Source organism: Ixodes scapularis, unplaced genomic scaffold (genome assembly GCF_016920785.2).
Source record: "Ixodes scapularis isolate PalLabHiFi unplaced genomic scaffold, ASM1692078v2 PGA_scaffold7__128_contigs__length_106722199, whole genome shotgun sequence".
NCBI lineage: Eukaryota > Metazoa > Arthropoda > Arachnida > Ixodida > Ixodidae > Ixodes > Ixodes scapularis.
This window is the reverse complement of record NW_024609882.1, coordinates 72595940-72615825: the sequence shown is the minus strand read 5'-3', so window position 1 is coordinate 72615825 and position 19886 is coordinate 72595940. Positions and strand designations below refer to the sequence as shown.

Here is a 19886-nt window from a genome sequence, read left to right as displayed (position 1 = left end):
TATCAGTGGTGTAACAACAAGATGAGATGACGTAATCTGTCGGGCATTGATGCCGTTGGTCGGGCCGTGATCGGAGGGGGCTTGGTGTCGCAGGTTGACATTCCGCTTTACATTAAAAAGTTTAATACCACTTGAGGGATTACGTGCAATCGATCAACGTGCGGATAGTCATGTTGGAACGCTGGTCTGAACAGTAGAAGCTTCTATCGCTGTCGTACAGTGACCAACGTGACTGTCGTAATTGTCTTGTCCCCGAGAGCGATTGAGCTCTGGGGCAAGGACTGAACAGTACGAAATCGTGACGGAAAGTACGTATATTTACAGTATAGAATTTCGGCATTAAAAACCAATAGTAAGTAAAATCGAAAAAAAAAGCTACCCTTTACCTTTTATACATGGCTTGCACGTGACGTCATTCAAAGGGCGCTCCGTTGACCACCAGAGAGGAGGTCGAGAAGAAGCTCCGCTCTTATCAGGGCCCCCTTTTGTGCCGCCCGGATTTGCCCCAGTCGTCGCTATTCTCCCCCCAGAAGATTATAGAAGATTAGCCCGTCACTCAAAATTCTTACAAAAGCAGCTTCCCTCTCCTCCTCTTACATGGAGGCCAAAAATATGCGACGTGACGTCGGTGCAAGCTATGTATACTACGGTTCCTGGAGAAACTGCCCTACAAGTTTTCGGGCTCGCCACGGCGTAGCTCCGTACACTTAACACCTGCCGCAAGTCGCGGCTTTGACTGCATTCAAGTTGATCGAAAAGCGATTTCTCAGCCCGTGAAGCATCACTTCCAGCTGAGTGAATATCCGCTCTACAGAGATTAATTCAAGACGACAATTGCAGCTTTGCGCGAACAGCACAAATAGAAAAACCAATAGAAATACAGGCTACGACGTGCCGTGTGGGTAAACAAACTCATGGCTTCAAACCGCATTGGAGCGACTTGATTTATTGGCTTTCAAATAATTACGGCATGATCGAGCGTTTACGTTTTAATAAGAGATTAATCCCCTGAGCCATTCAAAATACTCTCAGAGGTACGGCATTGCTGGGAAAAAATCAACATGCTGGGAATATTTTTTATTGCTTAGGGAGTCACCGAAAAGTTCCGTACGTTCAAAACGACCAGTATAAAAGACGGAAACGCAGAGTACGGTGTAGTGTACGGGTTAGTGTGGTGTCCTGTTGTATTGATATTTGTGTGTGTCGTGTATGTGCTCAATGTATGTTCACCTGATGTTAATAATAAGCGTAATGTGTGTATAGTAGAGGATCCCCAAGCGCAGTAGTGGCCTGAAAAGAGCTAAATATTTTTTTGTAGAACATGAATTGGGCGGTACCTAGCGCCGCCTAGCCTAGCTACTTGCAATTACTCTGCTTGACCCCGCCATCTGGTGGCTAGCGAATTAACCTTTCACGCTACGCGATAAACAGCGGCTTCGAGTTCGCTCTTTCGAGAGCGGCTTTTGGTACTGCGGATTGAGTTTGCCCTTCTCCGTGATGTGCGGTTGACGAAGGAATTGTGACTCGAGGAACACCAAAGGTAAGACGCAAAGTGCGCGAAGTAACTGGGTATCGGTGGTCTCCGTTTAACATCGCAGTGCTGTCGACGAGAAGACTGATTTACTGCTTTCGAAACGCAAGTTTCTGTACCTGTGGGAGAAATCTGGCTTCGGAAATAAACACAGTTTGCGGAATGCTCGTGTTACGCTTTCATTTGCTGCTGCCCTCGTCTTGTACAAGAGACGTAGCGTCCTCGTTAAGCCTTACCGGGCTCGATTTGCTCGATTCGGGGCCGCCATACTGAGATGCAAGCGACGGAGGAACTTTGCTCCCCTGCTTCAGGGACGAAAGTTTCTCCCTTTCTAAAGGAACATAGGTTACAAGACCGTTCCTCCCCTAAGGGAGGACTATCCATACCCTTTTTTCTAAGAGTGTACCACAACAAGAAATATTATGTAGACTGCGGTACACTTCTAGCAGGAACTAGGGAGTCGAACCGGTCATTACTTTTGTTCGTTTCGGGTTCAGATTCAGTAGCTTTGCATTTTTTCCGGTTCGGTTCTTCCGGTTCAGTGATAAATTCAAAATAACGGTTCGGCCACCTGAACCGTTAAAAAAAAAAAAGAAAAAAAAAAAAAACGATTTGTTGCCGAACTGTTGAAAGAACCAGAGATATGATTTCCTTCCTTTGCCCATTTGCTTATCCTCCCCAATTTCGTAACTATCACCCGGGTGTGTGGGATATCACCAGGATGACCTCCGGGGGAACGGGCAAGAAAAAAAAAACGAAAAACTTCACCCCCCCCCCCCCTTTCCCCCCGCCTCTTTCTCCTGGCGAGGGACTCGCCAATTTTCCTCTGGTCAACCTAGCCGGCGTAACCCGGCACTGGTTCCACTGGGAGACTGGGTGAAAACTTGGGGCCGGAGCCACGCGGGAAGGAATCCAAATTTCCCTCTGTCCCTCCCGTCCCCAGTTATGTAGCAAACACTTTTACGTCCTTCTGCGATGTTAAGAAAGTTCGTGACAGAGTAAAACAATATCACCTGAGCTACCTAACACCATATCTAAAGCTGAGCAAGTCGCATTTTTGAATTGTGACGATCGACAGTTGCGTTTGCTCTGCACTAAGAACCAAGATGGCGTCACCCACTAGTAGATCGTGGAACGGAGTGCCGATACTCTAATTTTGGCTGATTTAGTGGCTCTATGCTAGCCCACTCGGCAAGTGATCCCCCTCTCCTCCCTCGAGGAATATTGCTTAGCAGCGAGAAAATAAAAACACGCACACATGACACACAGACACACGGGAAGAATAGGTCTTTAGCTTCTTGGCATAGGCAGATATACTCATTTCGCTTTATAGGTTACGAGCTCCATGCACCAATCCATAGCTCGTATAACTCGTCAGGTGACCTCGCGCTCCCCGTGTCGAACAGCTTCACCGAAAGGGCGCGCGGCACCCTCCATGCTATGCGGAGTGCAAGTTCGTCTGCCTCTTGCACAAGGCTTGCGATGACGTCGAAAAGTCGAAATCTTATTTCTTATTGGCTGATTAAAAAAAAAAAAAATGGGGGTAGACTTTAATGCATCTAGTATTGTGGTCTACCCCCTATCCTTCCATCCAGCCAATCAGAACTCGGCTTCGTCCTTACGTCACCGCAATCCCCCCCCCCCCCCCCCCCCCCCCCCCCCCCGCGAGAAGCAGACGACTTGCTCCCCGCATAGATTGGCTCCGGTTGTTCGAAGCGTCCTTTGCAGTCCATGGTGAGGCAAAACGAGGTATAAGAGTGAACGCCCCGGTGCCGACTCGCCGACTCCAAGTCGCGCTGCACACTGGCGCGAACATTTTTGTTTGTTTTGTTTCATTATTTTTTTTAGTGTTCTTCATATCGCCGTCGTTGGTTTATTGAAAAGTGCACTGCTGACGCCACTGTCGCGAATATTTATTTGACTTCGCACCGCCACTGTTAAGAAAGGGGCGGCCCAGATTTTATGACATTGAACCTTTTTCCAAGGAACAGGTAACCGTCAGATTATATTACCGCTCCGTCCAGTTCGTGTTCAAAATTAAACGTCTACTTTCGGTAACGGGTTTGTTCCGGTTCGCTGAGAAATAAGGTTTTTGATCCGGTTTTGAGATCGTGTTCGGGTCCGATTCGCGACCCCCTCACGGAAACAGAACATCGGAGCTCCTTTACAATTTCCATTAAAAGAGTAATGAAGGGCAAACATGTTTTGTCGGGAGGCTAACGTAAATTCTTTACCAGCCTATGGGCCTAACTAGACTAAGCTTTTATGTCACTAGAGGCGATAGCTTTTGGGTAGTTTGAACGGCTGAGCGCGCGCTGGCTACGGGATATTCCCTACGAGTTTGCGGGTGCACGGTTGCCTCCATCTATCCCCGCTAAAGGGTAACTGCAAAGAAAAAAAAAAGGTTTCTTTCTTTTTTTTTTTAACTGCCTAATTGGGACATGCATGTCAAAAAACAAATTTTCCGCGAGAAAAAAAAAATTACAGCAATATTTATTTTGTGACACTGATTTTTGTTTGCGGCTATTTCGCCCGTTTTAAATCGCGCGCCACGAAGTTGGGATTCCGTGACGTTTCATCCCAATCGGCTGCTATACTTCTCATTGGCTAAGAGTTTCATTGACAGCTTAGATCTTGGTTTTTAAACCTTTGTTATATGTTGCAATTTCCTTTTGAGCGGTATATTTTTACGTTTAAAGAATAACCCATGTGATGAGAGTTATTATTCTTTACAAGACGGGCACTTCCGTTTGGATTCATACCATAACAAACAAAAGCTTCGCCATTCTTTCATGGCCACCGAAGTCTCTGCTCCCGCCTGTTTCGGCGCTGGTCTCGCCTACCTCGACTAATCGTTTCGCCGAAGTGATCAGTGTTTTGTGCTGACCTAGGTGCTTTAGTTAGACTTCTTGAAGTGAAGTAGTGTGTGTTTAGCTGCTGTCGCAGGTGTTAGTGATAGGAAGCGACGCGGGGTTTTGGCTTTCATGGCGCGGTTCTTTCGTTTTCCTCTTTGCTTGCTTAGCGTTTTTTTTTTTTGTGTGTTTTTGAGCGTGCAAATGCTGAATTTTTGGAGATGTCAGATGAGTGATCCCGATAGCGAGTCTTCCAGCAGCCATGTCGCCCCGAAAGGAATGCTATTTGGCTGGAGGCAATCGGGCGTTCGCATAGCGACAAACATGTCCAGTTACGTTCTGGTCATATCGCTCCGGAGGCCGTCGAGGTTCGCTCCGGGTGCCCCGGGTGCATCGAACGTCCGCGACCAGACACAGCTGTTACGTAAAAAACCTGGCACATCCAGGTGATCACGTAATAGCTGTCCGCAGAAGCCCTCGGACGTCCGAATTCTGCATTAGCCGACAGATTTTTTTTTCTCGGTTTTCGAACCCTCTTACGTAAAGTTGTTTGAATGAATGTGTACTGTTATCGTAAATCTTGGCTTGTGACCGCGGCTTTCTAGATTATCTCATTCGTTTTGCTGGAGAGACGCAAACGACGGGCATAACAAAATGGGTTGCATATTCCGCATACCTTGCAAAAACACTTCCCCAGTCACCTTGCGAAAAGCGCGGAACACGGAGTCCGCACCGTCCCGACTTCGCAGTCTTTTACCTGCTTTAGAGCAGTTTGTACCTGCTAGTAGGTATGTCTACTGAAACTTGAAACTAGGGGCAGTGCCAGAGAGCAAAGAGAGAAAGTTCAGAAAGCTTGTTCGCCCTCCCCAATTTTTGAACTTTCAAGTAATTGTACCGTAATAAATACACAACGCCTCTCCCCCCCCCTCCCCCCCCCCCAAAAAAAAAAGAAGAAACACTTTGTTTACCACGTAAAAAATGGTCTCAGTTTATGCATCTGTGTGCAGGTAGAAAATCTTGCCCAAATTTATTCATATCGCACGATGAGCGCAACATGTCGCTGTGCAAACGCAGTCCAACACGAAGCATAAAAACGGCAGATTTAGGACAACAATTCGGAGTTCATTGTTCAATTAAAACGATGTAATTTTGTTGAAAACGCCCGCAGCTTTTTACTTACGGTATGCGTCGGGAATCTTCCACGTTTTGAAACGGAACGAAGGAAGATTTACTTTTAAAAACGCTCGCTGCGTCCTCCCGGACCAAATTGACTGGATCAGCTGACAACGACTGGACTGAGCCCGCTGAACCTGAACCCCACAACAGCCAATTTGCGCTCCGTGTTAGTGTAGGTGTCTAGTTCCAAGCACTGCACCACACACACCACGAACGTTTCAGTCCTTTGTCGCATCGCCGTGTTGCCCCAAACAGAACGAGATCGCCGAAGTCAACGCAGCGCTGTCGTGAACGTTGGCTCGTGGTTGCACACTCGTGGACCCTGTGACTCCCTTCGCTTTCGAAGCACGCACGACATCACAGGGGCACTTCTCCGGTCACGTCTTCACTATGTGCTCGCAAACCGCGCAGCTTCTCGTGAGCCGTCAAACCAAAACAATACCGGCGCCATGTTTAACGTGCGTTGTCGCGTTTTTGCCAGATCTTACCGGAAGACGAGACGCCAAGTCAACAAGAAAGAGCAAATCCAAGAGTGAGGGGCGGGGCGGGGCGTAGTTCTCCTCCGCGGGGGTCGAAAGAGCGGGAGTTTCAAATGGGGAGAGGTTCTGACTCCGACTAAATTACGTCCTGTGACGTAAATAATGCTAACATTTTCTTTTTCGCGGAACATTTGTTTTGTGACATGCTTGTCCCAATTAGGCTGTTTAAAAAAACACTTTTTTTTTCATTGCAGTTACCCTTTAAGGCCCGTTCACACTCTTGCGACCGAGTAGAACCGCGAGAGACCCGACCGGTTTTTAAGCCTCTTGCGATGTCTTAGGACCAGCTCCGCTGCAGCGCATCCGGTCCTAAGAAGTCGCAAGAGGCTTAAGAACCGGTCTGGTCTCTTTCGGTCGGGTATATAAGTGAACGGGCCTTTACAGCCTAGCGAAGACAGCTGCTTCTGCTTTTTTGGCGGATCCGGTATCTCGGTGCACCGGCGGCATTCCTCTCCCTTGGTGCAGCGCAGAAGTGCTACAGCGGGGACTAGGCGATGGAAATCTCTGAGACGCGCGCTGTCCACACCGCTGGGGGAGAGTTTGGCGCTGTAGGTGCGCTGTCTATTTTAAATGAGCGGAGTAGAGTGTTTTATCCCAGTGATGTATTTGTATTGCGACTCGAATGAGCTCTTTGCAACACAGTAGCAGTTTTGGAAATAACTTTTAAATAAAAGAATAAAAAAAAAACCTGGAGAATTTTTGATTCTTGCTCGTGCTAACGCTGTCGCTCAGTGTACATAAAAACTTACGGGGGAAAAGTAAACAAGTGGTATTCATTTGTAAAACAGTAAAAGAGCCTCGAAAGAAAAATGGAATCTTGCCTGTCTCAGAAGCGAGAACCTCCAAGGACGTTTGCAGAAAACGAAGTAGACAAAGCCAAAGGTCTGACAAAAAAGTACGCTGACAAAGCCTACTGAAGCACAAAGAGACACTTTGCCAAACGAGGCACACCCACCGGTATAAGAAAACCTCAGAAACAGACGATAACAAGTAGCAGTGTGGCGAGTTCCACGCGCGCTCGCACACGAACATTGACACGCCGGATTACAACTGACTCGGCGAACAGGAGGGTACAGTTTGAGTAACTCTTTCGAGAGTCAGTAGAGCGTAAAATTAAAGCCTACGTCGTTTCTTTGCCGCAAAGTTTCCTCGGTCTGCCAGACTCGTCAAAAGAAAGTTACTTGGGAACCAAAAGTCCAAAACAGGAGGTGAAGAAATAAGAAAAAAGACGGGAAATGGCAGACAGTATTTCAGTAGAAAGGGGAAAATGAAATGTGAACGCTGTTTACTTGAACAATGGTTAATGTAGGGCGAACTGTTTCGATTATTTCTTCTTTTTTAACAGCTCAGACTACGTCTGTTTCGTTTTCGTTTATCTTCGTCACCTCCTTTTCTTCAGCTCGAAACTTTCTCCGCCTTACGTTAGAAGTACTTTTTACGTGAAAAGCTTTCCAGTTCCTTTTGTGTGTTTTATTGCATATATTTTATTAAAAGGGAATTGTCACAAACGATGGGTGTAGTTTTTCAAAGGAATACGGCATCCACGACAGGTGGACTTCCTTCATGAATTAATACAAAAGGTATCGTAATTTTTTTTTTAAATGAATAACTATAAAAAAAATAACGACGTAACCTATAACATAGCCATTATAGATCAGACTAGTACACGTTACTGAGAAATAGTAAGGAATTACATTTAAAATTACTCATGGCTAAATTTTAAATAATTACAATTATAATTACACTCCCATAAAAGTAAGTGACCATTACCCCAAAAAGTAATCCGTTACTTTCGTGATGTCACTTTCAACATTATTATCCTCAATTAAGAAACAAAGGTAAGAGGGTTATTCAAGTTCTTATTGTTGCTACCTGTTGCATTTATTGACCTTGAATATTTTAAGCAACAGCTGGCTCTCGAAAGTCCCGTCAGACATTTTGCGATATTTCTTACTTAATATGTCGATTGCTACGCTGAACACCATTTGAACTGAGGGACTCGATGGAGTGGCATATCGTACCTCACGAATGTTTTATGCTCTGCATTGAACTTCTTCTGTAAAGGAATGGAAGTACTATTTACCTCGAAGATAGAGTAAAGCTTCGTCGTTGTAGCCGTTGCCTGATACTCGGAAGGTTTAGTAGATCGTTCCGATACCTATGACACCCCCGATAACTATAGCCGACAACGATATGATGCATGCTCAAAAGCGGCGACGGAGTATCGGGTATCCTAATTGGTGTCATCGGACCGATCAACTAAAATTCTCCATTGTCGAAATCGCGAAGCTGTAGAAGTCGTCATACATCTAGCCAAAAATGGAATAAGAATTGATTTATGTACATCTTACTATACCGGCATATATTGCCAGACAATAGCAAAACATAGTTGTAGCAGTAAGGTGATAATTAAATAATAAATAAGGTTTCGCTCGATATTTGTCTTCCTTTGGATCTGAACAGGTCAAGCTTCGGTTGAGACGTTGGTGAATAATAACACGTTTGCAATATATAAACATAGGTAATGGGGAGAAGAAAGAAAATCACCGGGACATTTACCACAACAATTAATTAGAACGTCGGTTAAAACTAGGAAGTGTAAACGCACGTTTGCCGTGTCTACCTTCCTTGATGCCGTTCAAAAACGCACGGAGCGCGGACCGACTGCAGAGTACTAAGTAATCCCCGCTCACGAGTTTCACTCTCTCCTCAAGCCCAGAATCTCAACGCTACGTCAGCCACCATCATGTTTAATTTGTAAAAATATGGACTTGAGATAAAGATGCGTCCTGCTGGGATACAAACAGGAAGAAAAACAAAAAGAAAGACTATTACCATTTTCGAAGTGCTCGGAAAAAGCTGACTCACAAAAAGGGTGACTGGGAAGCAGATAACCTGGCTGGAATTCACAAATAAAGTGGGCCAACCTTAGAAGTTGGACTACAAAAAGTAAGTAGCTTTTAAAACAGGGTAAAATAAGGTGAAAGAAGTAGAAAAATGCTACACCCTGTTTTCTAGGAGAAGATGATAAGTGTGGCAGCAACAAACGAGGATACTTGTGGAAATAACACCCTCGCCTATTATCGCATCTCTTTTACTGGGTTTCAGGGTAGACTGAGCGTTGTCTCGTGTTGTGACATTATGAAAATGATTATAGCCACCATAACCGAGAAACACATTGTTAATTATTGTCTGTGCACTTAACGTCTCGAGCCTCTCGAAGAGGCACACAATCACTTGGTGTCCTCCTCTCCCCGTCTTCGATCGCAAAGAAAAAACAAAGGGACCTTCGACGGAGAGAGGAGGACACCAAGCTTTTCTTTGCGTTAGTGAATTTGCCTGGCAGTGTCACTGCGCTCGATTTTACAAAAATAAAAACAACCTTTTCCTTAGTGAGGGGGGGATGGTCATGGAAGAATGTAACGGATTACAGAAGAAATCCGTTACGTAAAAAATGCAAGGGAATTACTTTAAAATTACTCTAGCACATATGTAATTACACCGTTACTAAACTACCGATAAATGAAAGGGATTACAAGTGATTTCGTTACTTGTAACGGATTACGTACAAGTCTGTAATAGGTTACGTTTAGCGTTTTGTGAGCTGCCGGTGGCTCTAGTCGGAAGCGAGAGAAGATTAAATAAAGTGCGCAGCTCTCTCGTGAACCAAACATAAGATTTCTCAAACAATAAACGTATGGCAAGTGCCTGCGTCTCATTTAAATAAATATTGGAGTTATTCTTTTAGAGCGCAGCTCTCAGGCGCTCGTTTCCTGGTTGAGCAGCGTCGGCGTCGGTGAAACCGCGCGTTTCATTATGGGACGTTTCCCATAATGACGTCAGATGTCACACAACTTTACCCTCGTGAGCCAAATTTACCTTCGTGACGTCACACGTGACGTCACGAGGGTAAAATTTGCACGATAATTTTGGCGGGAAATTTTCTCGTTAAAAACCGCGAGAAAAAGAGTGAAAAAATTTCCCGCCAAATTTTACCTTCGTGACGTCACACGTGACGTTACGTATTACATCCCGTGACGTCACACTAAATTCAACTGGGCAATTAACGTTACGTGACCTTAACACGAATTCAGCTTCCAAGCTAAATTTAGTTGGAAAATATGTGATAAATTTCCCGCTAAGTTTAGCAGAGAAATTTTCGCTTAATTTAGCGGGAAATTTAGCGAACATTTCCCGCTAAATGGGAGGGGAGCAGCCGAGGAGCAGGGGAGGGTACGGAGCTGGAGGTTAGACATGCCCTCCCCTGCTTACCCTCTTCGCCTCCTTCTCAAGAGCTGCGCTCAAATTCGGCATTACAGAGAATTGTAAACGTCTTTCAGTTTTTTAATAGTCATATTGTTCTTAGTGATACATTCTGTGTCACTAACCCGTGAAGAATACCCTTTTCTTGGCGGTCTGTGAAAGCTTCAATTTGCGCACAGCGCCACTGTTTGAGAGTTTTACCACTTTGACGCTCGAACACTTGCAAAGACGTATGCTAGCAGCAGTCGTGTTTTTGCGTCAAGAATCATTCAGTTTGATTTACGTCAGATGTTCAGAAGAGTGGAGTTGTCCTTGGACTCCACACTTCTGAAGCCAACTAAAACTAACGGCACGAATAGTACTCGTTGTTCCTAGAAATGAATGATTCCTCGGTAAAATACATTATTATTTCCTGTCTCTTCGTTAAACATTTCAAGCATTTAAAATAAAAAAAAAAACCCCGAGGAACAGCGATACATTTATTCTTACGAAGGATGTTCTTTCATGTCATTTAGCTTTGTCTAATGTCTTTTTGGAGTGGTATATTTTTGCACTTTCACAACACATTAATTTTAAAAGGTAGTTGCTATATTTTTTAAACGACTCTCAATCATATCTTTGTAGTGATTTCTAAATTGTAACTTTATTAGCTTACATCCTTAGAATGCGTTACTACTAGAATAGTAAAAGTATTTTTTTCTTGATGCCCACATAACGAGCTCGCAGACCCAGCGGAGTAGCAGAAACTTGTTGTCTGGGAGACCCTGATAAGAAGAGCAGCAAAGTAAAGATTACATTTAAACTTGAAAGTAAACAAACACATGTCAAAACTGTTCGTGCACTCCGGCTTGAACAAATTAAAAAATGTGCGACGATCGTGATACGTTTCGACAGCGGCAACAAGGTCGTGATGTGTTTTTTGCGCCATGTTTTGCTGGGAAACTGAATTGGTGCGTAGGTCAGGTAACATCAAATTGTACGCTAAATTTAGCGGGGAAACTGAATTGGTGCGTAGGTCACATGACAAAGCTATCCGCTATATTTAGAGATGAAACTTAGTAGGCGCATAAGTAACGTGACGTAAATATTTTTTGCTAAATTTAGTGGGAAAGCTGATTTTTTTTCTGTAGGTCCGATGACGTCAGGTCACATAACAATAAGTTTCCCGCAAAATTCTGCGGGAAAAGGGTTTATTCTTGTTTACGCTCGCGCCGTCGCGAAACCGGGTGAACGGGCTACTAACTGTTGTAGCTGTAAAAAGCTTAATGATGTTCCTAAAGAAATAAATCTCTTTTCACACCCAGATGGTTTTTGTTGCTGCATCCCTAGCTTGCAAGACACGGTTGTACGAAAAAAAGCTCGTCGCTGCGTAGGTAAATTCAAGGCGCGATTCCTTGAACTCATTGCAATAGACGTTTCCAAACAGCCGCGCTTCGAGAGTTCACCTGGCCACCGTGGACGCGAAACGCTTTTTCTGGGCGCCTATCTGGAACCCGTACGTATACCTCTGCAATGTATCACTATGAGATGATCTACCAGTATCAAGATGCCGACGCCCAGAGGCCGTGCTTGCAAATGCCTGCACGGGGAGCAAGTGTTCCGAAATGCGTCTTCGGTGATCAGAATGCAAGGAGCAGCACGCCAAATGTAGGAAAACATTGACAAGGCGCAGGGAACGCACGGTGAGAAGGCAACCATGCGCCCGCCGTCATTCCTTGACGTCGTATGGGGGAAACAAAATGACGTGGCCGCGGTTGGAGCGACAAACAAGCATACGAGATGTGCATATGAACTCCACACCGTAAAGACTGTTGGGACCGAGCGGTTGTCCGGGCACTTTGGGTACGGCAGGGAGCCGAGCCAGGGCAGGAACTCATGCGGAGGTTGGAGTCGCGAAGGACGAGGGAGCAGGAGGGGTGTCTCTGATATAATATAACTCTTTATGTATACATATTAACAGGTTACATCATCTCAAGAACACTTGAGAACACTGTCAGGAACACACAGTAGCAGCGGCTGGCTGCTACTGTGTGTTCTCTGCTACTTTTATAACGTCGCTTTTCCCCACATCCCCAGTAGGGAATCCCCAGGGTTCCTTTGTTCGTAACGTCCAGGCACGCCATTTCACTCTCCCTCGCACTGCCACACGCGATACACACACGGAAGGGCCAGACATCCTTGGCCGCGTTGTCGCCGGTCAATCTCGGGGGACAATGGTACCGTCGGAGTCGAGGAAGGCGGAAGACATCCATAATTGCAGGCGTCCTGGCTTCCGTGTGGTAGGACTGGACGGCAAAGACGGCCAGATGACGCTGGCGTGGGTCAACCCGATGATCCCTCGGAGAAGGTCACGTCGTCCCCGCAAACCAAGGTGCGTTGGCGACTCCAGAGCGCCTCTCGCTCTGTCTCCGGGCGCAGCTGACCGTAGCCACCTGGCGACGATGCTCCAGGGCGTTCACCTGTGCCGGTCGGTATGGAACGGCAAGGTCGTCTGCGGGGGCCTTTCACAACAGCTTCTCCGCCACCAGGAAGAGCGTCTTGAGGGGAAGCAGTCCACACTGGTCCCTTGAAAGACGCGGTCTCACGGCTGGGCTGATGACTGAAGTCCAAGCCGGGGTCCACTCTTGGAAGTGGCAGTAACAAAACCCACAATACCAAACCACACTCCGCGCAGGCAAGCGCCCAGCACCCAATCTCTCCAATCCGCCAGACCAAAACAAACAACAATAAAGGTTGCCTTGTGAAAGTTCCGTGCTATCCTATCAACGAAAGACACGCAGAAAGAAACTTAGTTCTTCCGACGGGTTGCTTTAGCGCAAGAAACTTTTGCACACTAATAAAAGCCCTTTAACGTTCAACCCAAAATAAAACGGACTCCCGTGAAAACAACGCATTACAAACCGTATAACGTAACTCACCTAGGGCATATCCCTATTAAATTCGGGCACGTCCTCCATAATACAAACTCTACTCAGGAGAAGACCGTTTCAAAGGAACTTTACCGCCAACGCAACGAGCTAAAGCCGAACGAAACGCAAAACTCGCACTTCCGGAAAAAGAAAAGCTAATAACTTTGCCGAATAACCTAGTCGACTCAATTACACAAAAAAACACGTTTAGCCCTCCCCTTTTCCTCGAAAGTCCTTCTTCACATCTAACCCACACCCTGTTTGCTCTTGGCCTCACTCGGACTGTTCAAGTTCTTTTCCTTGGACTTGCGTGCAGGCGCGAAGCTGCAGTCCCGGAGATCTCCCTTGGTTTCCCCGTCCGACGTGATGCCTGGCTGAACCACGGGCGATGAGCTCTGTTTCCGTTTGGAACCTCGTTGCGTCATTCCAGGCTCATTGTTGCCTCCTCCAGGCTCCTTTCTCGCACTTGAGCTGTGGGTCCGTGGCTCGTTGGGGTGGGGGTCCTGGAGTTTTCCCCCTCCCAGCCACGAGGACCGCTTCTTCTTCTTGAAGTGGCGCTCGTCGCGCTTTCCTGGACACTTTTTGCAGGGAGCGTCGCTGCCAGATCTTGAAACGCCGATCCGGTGCTGCCTTTTTCTTTTCGGTCGCTTGCTCCTGATGGCATCCGCCCAGGCAGCACACCAATGTCGGTCCGACATTGGCCTAACATTGGCAAAGACCGGCCTCAATATTGAGCAATACTGGCAGCGCTACCCTTTCCAATGTTGGCCCAGTGATCGGTGCCAATGTTGGGCCAATGTTCAGCCCTCGTTCCAGCCGATGTCGGCCCCATCATTGGTGCCAATGTTGGGCCATCGCTAAACCATGGTTCCAGCCAAGGTGCTCCCACATTGGCGAAGACCGGCGTAATATTGGACAACACTGGAAGCGCGACCCGATCCAATGTTGGCCGTCATGCTGATTTTTGGCCATCGTTGCACTCGCCCAGCTCTTTGCAAGTGCCCTCGCCAAGTTGTTTGCAAAAAGGAAGGTAAACAGACACAAGGGATTGTTTTGAAATCTCCGAACAGTTTATTACACACTGCTTATTTTGTAGACAAGCACAATCACAGCAATTCGTAATATGTGAAGAGGTACTACTCAGCTGTGATACAATTAAAAAGACTGCAAAGCAAGCAACAACCGGGGTAATTCTTGGGTAGTGTCCAGTCTCCCGGCAGCTGACAGAATTGTTTCGCCAAAATTCTACCACTAGAGACAGATCGTTTCATCAACACACGATGTTTCATAAAAAAACTGAAAATATGTTTTCTTTTCTTCTTTTTTTGTTGCAATGAACCGCTTCAGATTAGCATGAAGCGGCGTGAAAGGGTGGGCTGGTTCGGTGAGCACGCGCCTCAGGAATACACGCGCGACGAAATGCCCCTACAGCGCGCAATTCGCGTAACGAATGTCGATGAAACGTAAATGTCGACCAGAAAGGTGGCAACGAAACGTGTTTTTGCGAAACGCAGGTAGAATAAAAAAGTCAGTATTCTACCTGCGGTTGTGACATTATTTCAGACAGATAATGGCAGGCGACTGTCGGTAAGATTGCGGGAAAATTATTCTCCCAGCTGCCAGGAGATAGGCAATGCCCAATTCTAGAGGTTATCCGGAAGATTGCCCATACAAGAACGGACAATGATCATCAAGTAGGTTGCAGCACACCTACGTTGAAAATACTGGACTTGAAAGATGTAATCCGACTTATATGTCAACACGGGCACTGCAGAACAACCACTCAAACACAAAAACTACAAGGAAGTGATCCGTGAAGATTCAACACAATGTAGCACACGCTGCCATTTGCCGAACCGGACACTAAACTGTTCACAAGAATGTCTTGGGCCTCTTTGAAGAAATCGACACGGGTAGGACTTTTCGAACGAGATACCATTTACCACACAAGCGAAATCCACAGCGAGCCTGCACCCCACAGGCCGCATCACGCGCGAAACTAGGTCCGGTCCTTGCGACGCAGGCATTCCGAGTTTGTCAACGGGTAATGTGTCATCGGTCAAACCACATGATCACACTTCTGCCTTTACCCGCGCACAGAGAGCGGATTCAAGTCCGGCGAGTACGCACAGCAACCGCGCCTTCAGCTTAGGGAGAGAAAGAAAAAAGAGAGAAGGAGTACAAAGCAAGCAGGCCAGAACGGGGGTGGGGTGCGCTTACAAAGGCTTATCTTCAGGGGCCTCTCAACAATGAACGGAGCGAGAGAATTTGTCACTTCTACCCAAGGTTGATAGTGCAGTAGAACTTATGCGTGACCTTGTGCTTTAGGCAGGTTCCGTGCTCTGCCTTATCGCCAGCTTTGAGACAGTAGTCACGTGACTCTAACCGGAGACAGGATTGGCCTTATACACGCATAGCGTCTACCTTGCTGTCATTACCGATTTAACAGGACGGCTCTTTGAAGGTCAGCTTTCGAACTTCTAAAGAAACTGTCCAGTCCAAAAGTGGTTCTAAACGGGGCAAGTGTGACGACAGTATGTTTTGCGTCGTATAACTTACATTATAATTTAGAATGAAGAACTAAGCGCGACTATTTTTTGCGCACGATGTACACAAATATATCTATAAATATATAAATATATTTTTTATCAATAAATTTAAAACTGTTTGTACACTGTTAGGTTCGCGTTTTTAAACTTCAATTTTTTTTACGAAAGAGTTGCACATAAAAGACACCTCGAACAGCACATCGTCCGACTTTCAACACACGATGAATCACCGACGCTCGCAGTAAGAAGCTTGCGATGCTGCGCGAACGGTTTCTGAAATATGCTACGTAGGGTACGCCGGGCGCAACGGCTTCGCGACCGTTCGAAGGGCAAATGATTCGCGACGACAAAGTAGCGTCTTGCAGCATCAGTAAGCTAACGGGGCTCGAGAGTCCCACGCTTACATTTCCGCAGAGCGAGCGCGGCCGGCCAGATCGAGGCGCAGTATATATGTATCTGTTTGCTTACTTTTACCACTTTGCAAGTTGGTTCCATCACGTGTCGCACTGTCGTGCAGTTTTGCTTTATATGATTTGTCTAATTTTCATGTAAGTTTGTGAAAAATGTTTCAAATAGAAGGTTAATTAAACCACTGTTGAGTTCCCATTGATTAAGTTATCTATATGCCATATTTCATTGAGTTTTTAAAACCAGGTGACATTTAGCCTCTATTTTAATTCTTAAAACTGACGAATGCTGGTCCCAACTTGCTCCAAGACCTCGTTTTTGCTGCTAGCCTGCATGAAAATAGTTTTTTTCTGCTCCCAAAATTTCTCCAAAGCTGCTTTGCCCAGTTTCATCCCTGTATTTCCAATACTGGAAATTGTGGCTTTAACACTCCAATATTGAACAGCATATGACAGCATACATTCAATATTAGAAAGCCCTTGGCCTTGGCAGTGCAATATGACCAGCACAAGTCAGCATACTTCCAAAATTGGAAATCCAAATTGGCTTTTACAGTCCACTATTGGACCAGCTTATGCCAGCATGAGTTGATCTTGGAAAGCTGTTGGCTTTGACAGTTGAATATTGACCAGCTTACGCCAGCATGCATCCGATATTGGAAAGCCATTGGCTCTAACAGTCCAATATTGGACAGCTAATGCTGGCATGTATCCAATATTGGAAAGCCATTGACTCTGACAGTCCAATATTGTACAGTTTATGCCAGCATAAATCCAATATCGGAAACCTATCGGCTTTCCCAGTCCAATATTGGATAACTTATGGCGGCATATATGCAATATTGGAAAACCATTGACTTTGACAGTCCAATGTTGGACAGGTTATGCCAGTATATATCCAATATTGGAAAGCCGTTGGCTTTGGCAGTCCAATATTGGATAAATTATGCCAGCATATATCCAATATTGGAAAACCATTGGCTTTGACAGTCGAATATTGGACAGGTTATGCCAGCATTTATCCAATATTGGCAAGCCATTGGCTTTCACAGTCCAATATTGGACAGCTTATTCCAGTGCATCACCAATATTGGAAAAACATTGGCTATGATAGTTCATTATTGGCCCAGGTAATTCCAATATTGGTAAACACATGGCTCAGTTGGGCCATTGTTGGGCCATTCTTTGTCCCATCAATTCCAATGTTGGCCCAATATCGTGTGCTGCCTTGGCGAGTTCTCGCTGTCAGATGCATCATGCCGCGAACACGGCGATGGCCTCAGGTGAACTGGTGTCGGGTATGCTTTGACCAGCCTGGGCTCCTTGGTGTCCCAGGTGGGTCCCTTGCCTGCGACGCCGCCGCCGGTTGCAGGTCCCTCGGGATGGCCAACTTGGGGTCTCCCGTCCTCCAACCTCGATGACGACTCTCTTCCGGACGCGTACTGGTCGACGTCCTCCTTGCGCCTGGACTTCGTGAATGGTCTGGAGTCCGGGCTCCGCAACCGCACCAGGCAGGATTGGCTGATCTTGTCGAAGGAAATCTCAATCACCTCCCTCCTGGTTTGCCGCTTGGGATCCTGCGACGGCACCGTGGGCTTGGTCCCAAAGCCGCACGGGTGCCGATCCGAGCGGTCAGGATCCTGATTTGTTTGCTGGACCGCTTTCTCCGGCATCTAGGCGCTGCTCTCCGTGAGCTGGATGGACTTCCCCGGCGTCGTCTCCGTCTTGGCGTCGCCTTCGTCATCCGGGAAGTCGCCGCCAGACGCCCGAAGATCCCTCTCTTCCTTTTCGCGCCGCTTGGGCGTTCGGTCGGTCTTGTACGGAACGGCGTCAGTCTTGCGTGGAACAGCGTCGGTCGCGTCGGAGGAAACATGCTGGTTTCCAGTCACCTCGGTGTCCCCAGCTTCCATTTTCCTCTTTTCCTGACACACCACTTCTGTTGCTGCTTCCACGTCACTCTCACCGCTCCGCCGCTCGGAGTTCAGGTGGGGCTTGCGAAGAGCGGTGACGGCCGTGTCGGGAGAAAGACGCTGGTCTCCGGTCATCTCTGTGTCCCCAGCTCCCACTTTCTCCTTTCCCTGACACGCCTTTCCTGTCACCCCTTCAACGCCTGTTGCCGTCCGAGAAAGAGCCTCCATCTCCCGCGCTTTCTTCGCGAGCTCGAGATGCTCGAACTCGTAGTCGAGCCGCTCCATTTCGCGCTTGTACTGGCGTTTCTCGAGTTCCCATCTCTCACACTTGAGAGCCCACTCGAATCTCCCTCTCGCCCTCTCGCGAGCCTCCTCGTCGGCCCGCTTTCTGCGTTCCTCCCGCTCCCTTGCGCGAACTTCCTCCGGAGCCTCTGTGAACTCCTCAACACTGACGTCTTCGGCCTCAAGAAGTTCTATGATGTGCGGTTTTCGTTTTGTCTGCCCCAAATCAATCCCTAATTCGGTACAGACCTGTACCAGCTCATGCCAACGGAATGCCTCGAGACTCATGATCCAGCTTCTGTTGGCCCTCCTTCTCACAAAAAGCTCGCGTCAGAATGGACAGACAGTCCTTCTGACAACGACTATCTCCAACCCCCACGAGCAAAACTTAGAGCTAATGGGTCTGGCAGATGGAGAAAGAAAGAGCCGGGCACTCACCCACACAAGAAGTCATGGTCTGGCGAAGTCCATCCCACCGCTGCCACCAGTTGTTGGGAACGTGTGGTTGTCCGGGGACTTTGGGGACGGCAGGGAGCCGAGCCAGGGCAGGAGCTCATGTAGAGGCCGGACTCGCGAAGGACCAGGGAGCAGGAGGGGTGTCTCTTAAATAATATAGCTCTTTATATATACATATTAACAGGTTACATCATTTCAACAGCACTTGAGAACACTGTCGAGAATACAAGAGAACACACAGTAGCAGCCGCTGGCTGCTACTTTTATAACGTCGTTTTTCCCCACATCCCCAGTAGGGAATCCCCAGGGTTCCTTTGTTCGTAACGTCCAGGCACGCCACTTCACTCTCCCTCGCACTGCCACACGCGACACACACGGAAGGGCCAGACATCCTTGGCCACGTTGTCGCCGGTCGATGTCGGGGGACGGTGGTGCCATCAGAGTCGAGGAATACGGAAGACATCCATAATTGCAGGCGTCCTGGCTTCCGTGTGGTAGGGGATAATCCCAAGGGCGATCCAAGCTGGGAAAATTGAATAAAGCCCCCTCCTTCGTCGAGGACGTTCCAAGGCTGTCGGGTCGCCGTGCCTCGAGGTCAGACAGAGAGGGACCGGACCGAAAAGACGGTCAGATGACGCTGGCGTGGGTCAACCCGATGATCCCTCGGAGAAGGTCACGTCGTCCCCGCAAACCAAGGTGCGTTGGTGACTCCAGAGCGCCTCTCGCTCTGTCTCCGGGGCGCAGCTGACCGTAGCCACCTGGCGACGATGCTCCAGGGCGTTCACCTGTGCCGGTCGGTATGGAACGGCAAGGTCGTCTCCGGGGGCCTTTCGCAACAAGACCTTTGAGAAAATTGCCTTCTGCGCGCTGCCATCTTTGTCTGTTCGGCTCTGGAGCGCCTCCTTCGCATGTTCTGTAGCTCTGCTGTGCGGCATATCGGACGCTGCGCATGCGTCCACTGCTCAGTCACTCAGCATGTTTCGCCCTGGTGATAAGCGATGCAAAGATCTAT

The 19886-nt window shown here is 47.4% G+C and overlaps 1 protein-coding gene across 1 annotated transcript; it reads right to left on the bottom strand.

Moving 5' to 3' along the window:
- Positions 1-17899: 17899 nt before the first annotated feature.
- LOC120849165 lies at positions 17900-18706 on the bottom strand. Its single transcript, XM_040221334.1, has one exon. The coding sequence runs from the start codon at positions 18704-18706 to the stop codon at positions 17900-17902; it is 807 nt and encodes a 268-aa protein (XP_040077268.1).
- Between the last annotated feature and the right edge of the window lie 1180 nt (positions 18707-19886).

Excerpts from the sequence above, each read along its gene's own strand:
- LOC120849165 (XM_040221334.1), bottom strand. The coding sequence starts at position 18,706 with ATGAGTCTCGAGGCATTCCGTTGGCATGAGCTGGTACAGGTCTGTACC.